Genomic DNA, 7,495 nt, shown 5'->3' with positions numbered 1-7,495 from the left:
TTTACCATCACGTCATGCTCCGTTTCGTGCCTAGAAGTTATTAGCCGTCGTTCGCGCTGGGCTCGTCTTGTCATTCTTCTTGTTGCTGTGGCAGCACGTACGATTTCGAAGTTGAACGAAGTACTTGAGAATAATTTCGTATGAGCTTCAAATTTGCTCTACAATGCCAGCACATCCTTTATTCTCTCTCTCTCTATCTCTCTCTCTCTGAAGATTTCAGTTTGGCCTTTGGACGATTTCACGATACACTCACCGTGCCATACTTAATCAATGTGAGAGAACTAGAGAACGAGTAACCCTCGTTCTAATGTAAACGTTTAGACAAAAGGGCTACTTTACACCAACGTCATCGCCAACGACCTTAGAAAAACGCATCACTAGTAAATAATAATATATTAATAACGGTTGGGGTTTAATTACGTCCTAAAACCACGATATGATTATAAGAGACGCCGTAGTCGAGGGCTTCGGAAATATGGCAACCTGGGGTTCTTTAACGTACACCTAAATCTAAGTACACGGGCCTCTAGCATTTCGCATCCCTCGAAATGCGACCGCCGTGACACCACTAGTGAAAACGTTGACGTATGCAACTGCGGCGTTCCCATGCCGCCTCAGCAGGAGGAGGGATGTGTTTACTTCATGATTATTCCCTTTTAAGCCCTTCGTGTGCTGAGTTGGGGCATCCCGCTTGCATTTAGCTTCTACGTTCCGCCACCCTCCTGAACAAGGTCATCCTAACTGCGAATCGAATTCACAGCTCATTGCACAGCAGCCCAACTTCGTAGCCGTTTATTTAATGTTGGCAGGTGAAACGTATTATTTGAAAGCAAACATGAGTCACACCTTCGGAATGCCTGCGAACAGATCTACTTAAATACGAAAAACTGATAAAGGAGTGGGCTGTGGCTTTCGACGTAAATTCAATTCTGGGGTTTCATTGCTGAAACCATTATTGTGTTTTATATTTTTAGGCATGCTGGAGTGGAAACTCCGAAATATTTTGGGCCACCTGGGCTTCTTTAATTCGCACCTGGATACAAGTACACTAGCGTTTTTTGCACATCGTGTGAAGGAACAGCGCGGATGAAAACAAAAGGAAGAGGAAACAGACAAGACGAGCTCTATGGCCGCTGAAATAAAGCAGCGGATCTCAACGTGGCACTGAACAATTTCTTTAATGGCTGCTGATAATGATGTGTTGCTTGTGGCCGAATACACGGCAACTATTTTAAGAACAACATATGTAAACGTGCCATCCGTCCCGCCTTGGCCTGAAAGTTCTTGCAATCACAAGGTTACAAAAACACTGCTGCAATTCTTGAAGGCAACCGAATAGTGCGAGTCATAGTAACTATTAGCGAATGTTCATCTGTAAGTGTCTTCGCAATGGCCGACTTTGTTATTTCTCTTATATATTCTTTTTTAACAATCCCCCTCCCCAGTTATAGGATAGCCAAACGAATCCGTCCATGAAGTCGAGAGTTTGGCGGAAACCCGCCTGGCCGGGGAAAGACATAGACGAAGGAAACACAGCTCTGACCAAAAGTAAAAATATATTCTTAAAAAGACGTTTCGGCTCCCACACGGGAGCCTAACAAGGCTCCCGTGTGGGAGCCGAAACGTCTTTTTTAAGAATATATTTTTACTTTTGGTCGGCGCTGTGTTTCCTTCGTCTATGCCGAATCCGTCCATGGTTAACCTCCCTTCCTTTTCATCTTGGCTTCTTTCTATATTGCAAGTGCTGTAATGACCTTTAATAAACCTCACGGGAAAATAAAATCTGCATAATCACGTTTGGTAAAAATTTATTCAACCGCCAATAGCAGCATGTTTTGGTTGATAACCGGTGGTAGTTGAGCTTCTTCCACGTAGTTGAAGACTGTACGGTGAAATGCGGGGTGATCTGGATGACTTCGATGGTAGATGTCATTTTTGGTTTCTGTAAAAAATAATATGAAGAAGGAAAGTTGTAGGGGGTTATCGAAGTATCTTACGACGTATGAATGAGAAGCATTGGAGGCCTTACTAATACTGAATGAACAATTCAACGTTAATTTGCATTATTTGTGTTCATGGCAGAAACGGCAGCCATAACCATCAAGAGGCTCATAACGTGCATGAACCTGAATTCACAATAAAAGCGTTCCTTTTCTTCAGGATGTCTCCCTTAAATGCAGTGGACAATTGTCGTGATAACGAGGCAAAACCCAGCTTAGCAATAATAGACTTACGAACACTATTTAGCAATACTAATGCGATAGTAATATATATACATACATATATATATATATATATATATATATATATATATATATATATATATATAGGCACACACTTCAGAGGCAATCACGCCGTTGACGCCGCGCGCGCCGTAGTGTTGTCATGGTACCGATGCGCATGTATGACTTGTGCACGGTAATCTTGAAGTTTCCAGAAGTGCGTTAGACAACGAAGAGAACGATACCAATTGGACGCACCATCACCCTCAGCTCAATCGACTCTGCAGCCAGAGACAGGGAAGCGTTCTACCATCAGACACTGCCATGAACGTTATCGATCAGAAACAATGAGTCGCTGCGTACACACCACACTGTGGCGCATGCCGAGGGCCGAACGCAAAGGAATATAACTTTGTGATACGAGTTCTGACGGTTTTCATTCGGCCACATGTCGGCCCCCGAATGGTGTAATCCCCGTGATGCATGCATAAGATCCGCAGATACGTCTATCTATGGAACTTAAGCCAGCTTTGAGGAACACCTTGCAGCTGCTAGGACATTGCTTCTGCTGCGAAGCAGCAGTTGTCTCACACGATGCGCCAATACCTTGAACGGACGTATTATTAGAGCCTAAGTACAATACTAAACCTTTTTATCGCTTTCAACCGCCCTTGGAGCGAAACTGCCAATATTACAGCGGTGTATACTGCATGTTCCTCCGCAACACTTGAGTGTTGGTACCTCGACAGTCAAAGGAAAGTTAATTATCTCTATAATAATTGCACTACTTACATTTCTTTCTACGACGGAGGTAGAGTGCGTTGTAGTCGATGGGACCAAGGCCATAGGCGTAGTTGAGCCCGTAGTGCGGGAACGCGTGGCTAAGTCCAGCGGCGAAGGGAGCCACGCCGTAGCCGAGGTCTTGAACGCCGTAACCATACGCAGGAACGTAGTCGAATGCCGGCCCAACACCGTACCCTGCGGCGAACGGATACCCGGGTTGGACGCCCGTCACCGTCGGGTCAGCCCCATACGCTGTGGCTACCGCAGGAGCCGCGTGGACAGCCCCTGGCACGGCTAGCCCAGTGTTAGCACCAGGAAAAGAGGTCACGGCTGGAACGAAGTGATGTGCGCCGACACTCGTTGCACCAGCCGGCGAAACCGATGCGACTGGTGCGGCATGGACGCCAGCCAAAGCTGGAGCAACCTCGTGAACACCGGTCACGGCTGGTGCGGAGGTGTGTGCCGTCACAACAGCCGGTGCAGCTTCATGAAGTGTGGTCGTCGTCACTCCTGGTGAAGCGGCATGAAGGCTGGCCACGGCAGGGCCAGTCTCGTGAACGGCAGTTCCTGCTGGAGCGGACGAGTGAACAGTGGCAACAGCTGGCGTTGCTGAATGTAGAGTGGGCACTGCAGGGGCAACCTCGTGAACAGAGGTAACGGTTGGCGTGGTTGGGTGAACAGCGCCAATGACGGGAGACGACTGGTACGAGTCGACTTTTCCCGCTTGAGCCGCCACGGGTACAGTGTGGTAAGAGGGGAACGCCGGGACAGCGTGAAAGGGGTTTACAGCGGGAACTTGGTGAATGTTAGGAACAGTGTGGTCGACCGCCTGGTAAGTGGTAGCCACAACTTGACCGGTGTGAGTGGAACCAGCTTCGGGAGCAGCCATGTAGGTGGGCGAGGCAGCACCCATGACTGGAGCGGAGTGGGGGTGCACAGTCGTAACTCCCGGGGTGGAGTGAACCATGACAGTTCCTGGAGCAGACTGGTAAGTGGTGTGCGCAGTTGCGACGCCAGGCGCAACGTGATCACCCGAGACAGCTGGAGCGGAGTCACGGTACATAATTGAAGCAACTGGAGAAGCCTGGTAACCGCCGACCATTGTAGTCTTGGTAACGGACGGCCCGTTCGTAGCAGGCATCACGGCGGAGCCAGTCTGGTGGGTGTCCGCAGCTGGTGACGTGTGGTAGGCAGGAAACACTGGAGACGTCGGGTATGCCGATGGCCTGCCAAATCCTGGCACATAACCTAAGTAAGGAGATGGCTGATAGTATCCCGAGTTATCCTGATTCGGCTGATTAGGCTGATACACGCTCTGCACGTATGGTAAGTTGTAGGCCGTCTTCGAGTCCGATGCACCACCGCCGTTGGCAAAGGGGAAGGGTTGGTAGTACGGATTGTAAGCAAGCTGAGGGTTGTAGTAGACTGGGTAGGCGGAGGGATCCTGGTACGTTGGCACTGTGGGTGCTGGATAGGCCGCAGTGGTGGCGACATTAGAGGCATCGGCTGGAGAGCTGTGCACCGTTGTGACAGCCGGTGCACCGGTTTCTGTGGTCGCAGTAGTCGGCGAAGCGTGGACAGTGCCCACAGTAGGCGCACCTTCAACGGAAGTATGTAACGTCCCGACGGCCGGTGTGGCTACAGCCGGAGCAGCGTGCACGTTAGTGATTGTCGTAGAGGGACCGTGAACGGCGCTCACAGCAGCCGGTACGCCGGAGACAGAAGTGTGCTCGGCACCGACAACAGGGGCACCGTAAAGTGTGTGTGTCGCCGGCGCGTCATGGACGGGTGTCACGCCTGTATTGTCGCCGTGAACAGCCGTCACGGTCGATTCCCCGTGCACAGCCGTGGCCGCTGGCACCGCCTGCGCAGAACCAACGGGAGCCGTACCCGTTGTAACGGCGTGCACATCGCCGTGGACATCGCCGTGCACACTGGTCAGAGCAGCATGGTCGGTGGTCACAGCAGATGCCGCTGTGTTGTCGGCATGGCTGATCGGGGCAGTTGTTTCGGTGATGGTGGCTTGGTAATCCCCGCCAAGGACACTGGATGCCAGTGACAGCAGGAGCAGGGCTGATATCTGCAGACAAGTAGAAGACACACCCGCATGAAGCAAAACTCTATCTCTTGTCCTACATTGCAGGCCACGAAGTCTGTGATTACCACAGTTGATGACTTTAGAACATTATCAACCATTACTTCTCTATCTTTTGCTAACGTTCGTCTGCTTTCGCAGTAATTCTTTACAAGCCGTTTAGCTTTGTCAGGTTCTCCTTTTTCTTTCGAAATAATAGTGTGTCACATCACGTTCTTAACTGGAAGCAAAAGCTAAGGAGCTAGTCAGGGCGATTGCTGTGGCGAAAATTCACTTAACGCTGTCATTTTACCGCTACTTTTCTTGTAACTATTTACACGACTGAATACGAACAGTTCCCAGAGGTCACCACGCGGGATATTTTTCAACTCACTCTGATCATAATGGCCACCACTGCGCCAGCTGCCGGAGGGTACCAGACTGGCTACGTGGCCGACGATGGTTAGACCCTTATATAGTATCCGAGCTATCGGGCGAGGAGGGGTTCGATACTCTATGGGCGGTCTCCAGTTCCTATCGCCAAACATCTCTCCATATGACTCTTCTCTCCTGCTCTTTATTTCACTTCTCTGGGCAAATTCTTTTCTTTTGCCACGCTTGGAAGCTCCACTCACTTTTTTTTTTTTAAGTGACCGAAAACAAAAAAAGAAACATAAGTCCGCACTTGCACCGCCCTAACCTTACCTTTGAAGGCCGAGGGCAAAGCATGCTCCCTGGGCATACGGTTTCTGAGACAAGAAAAGAAAGAAAGAGCGTATCACTGGCGTCTGGCTATACAGTGCTCTGGTATCAGAAATTCAGCGCCGTACACGAGTTCAAAGTAATTTCTTCTTTATGTTATTTATAGTCCCTTCTGCAGATTCTTCCTGCGCCTTACATTACCGCTTTCTCTCTCGCCCTCTCTCTCTCCCTTTGACGTTCTTCCTTGCCTGCCGCTCCACGGCCTATTGCATCTTCCCGTCCACGTTCCGGGCTGGTTGGCGATGCGCAGCACGTCGATCCCGTCTTATGCGATCGACGAGTTCGCGTGATAGGGGAAGAGAAAAGACGGCCGAGATCGCCGTCTACGACGAGGCGTCTCCTTGGCTCTCTCTCTCTCTGTCTCTTTCTCTCTCGCCACCGAACTTGACCGCAGCGCCGGGATAGTGTCGCGTCGTGCATTGAGCGCGTCTGTTTTCGCGGTCCTTCTAACAGCTGTACCTCAACCCCTCCGGTCCGGTCCACTCGAATGTAATCAAAATCAAAACACAAAACCGGTGACAATTTTGTATCCGGTGTCGCTGGGCCTTCAATTTTTTTTTCTACTCCTTCTTATTTCTACTAAACATTCATCTCAGGTGGTATAGCAAGCATAGTTTGACAAGGCTCCACGGTGAGCTGTTCTTGGCGCATTCCTTCGAATGATTGGCGTGTTAATTGCGTACACTTTCATCGCTCCAAGGTCGGTCTTCCAGTCTGGGCTTTCCATCCGGCGGTGCCTTCTGTGTACACTGCAAGATGGGAGGCTCGCTTGGATTACACATTATCGATAACTGTACTGCGTGCGTCATCTGCGAGAAAGCCGTGTTGTACGCGTCGCGCCTGCGGAACGTTGAAGCGCAAAGGAGCTTATATTTTCCACTTGCAAACATCGTTACTGATTCCAGCGACAACGCGAATTTAAGAAGGAAGGTGAAACGATTACAGCATCGGACGAAGCACGCTATACTTGTTGCGTGCATGAATAGGGCGCGCTCAAAGCAACGAACGCCGTCATTTATAGATCACTCGAACACTGAGCTGCGCAACCGCGCGTCAGCCCAGATTTAATAATTTCGATTCTATAGCTAGAATCTGTGCAAGTTTCTGCTCACTTACAGCTAATTTCACATGGGGTTATTGGAAAAGATAACTGATTTCTTTGAGGTGATTAAAAGCCAACCGACACCATTCTGTAGCCATAACGAAAGCATTTACCAAATTATACTTGGTCTTACGTGCCTGGCAAGCATACACTTAATACGCTCAGCGGCAGCCAAATATTTAAACGCGATAGCATCAATTGGGTTTATGTTTGCATGCACCGCCTGCATGTGCAGCGCTGGCTCAGTGTCTATGGCGCTGTGCCGCTAACAGGTCCGAGCTTAATGTCGCGAGCTCGAATTCCGGTCGTGCAAGTCGATGGAGGCGTTCCAATCAGAACTGCCATCAATCGCCTAATCTAATCTCACGGGTCAAGTCTATCATGTACCTTGCATGTATCATACATGTATCTTCGAACATTACAGAGTAATGGCTGGTAATCGCATAGATTCAAAAATCTACAGAAAGAAACCCGAAAGGTGCCTCTGATCATGCATAGCTATCTTCACAATGGTGGTGAAAATGTGATTATTATCATTATTAATTGCGCAAG

The 7,495-nt window shown here is 49.4% G+C and overlaps 1 protein-coding gene across 1 annotated transcript; it reads right to left on the bottom strand.

Annotated features, from left to right (window-relative positions):
- Window positions 1–1,795: 1,795 nt before the first annotated feature.
- On the bottom strand, window positions 1,796–5,808 carry LOC119396832 (uncharacterized). Its single transcript, XM_049416638.1, has 3 exons — window positions 5,785–5,808; window positions 3,015–5,085; window positions 1,796–1,942 (listed from the first exon to the last, which is right to left on the bottom strand). Coding segments are annotated over exons 1-3 (2,097 nt in total). The 3' UTR covers window positions 1,796–1,940.
- Window positions 5,809–7,495: the final 1,687 nt, after the last annotated feature.

The sequence above is a fragment of the Rhipicephalus sanguineus genome, chromosome 6 (assembly GCF_013339695.2).
Source record: "Rhipicephalus sanguineus isolate Rsan-2018 chromosome 6, BIME_Rsan_1.4, whole genome shotgun sequence".
Taxonomy (NCBI): domain Eukaryota; kingdom Metazoa; phylum Arthropoda; class Arachnida; order Ixodida; family Ixodidae; genus Rhipicephalus; species Rhipicephalus sanguineus.
This window is presented reverse-complemented; position numbering and strand designations above follow the sequence as displayed.

Bases quoted from the DNA above. Each gene is read 5' to 3' on its own strand.
- LOC119396832 (XM_049416638.1), bottom strand. From the start codon at position 5,808: ATGCTTTGCCCTCGGCCTTCAAAG. The intron at 5,086-5,784 runs GTAAGGTTAGGG...ACTTGTCTGCAG, and splicing joins TTTGCCCTCGGCCTTCAAAG to ATATCAGCCCTGCTCCTGCT.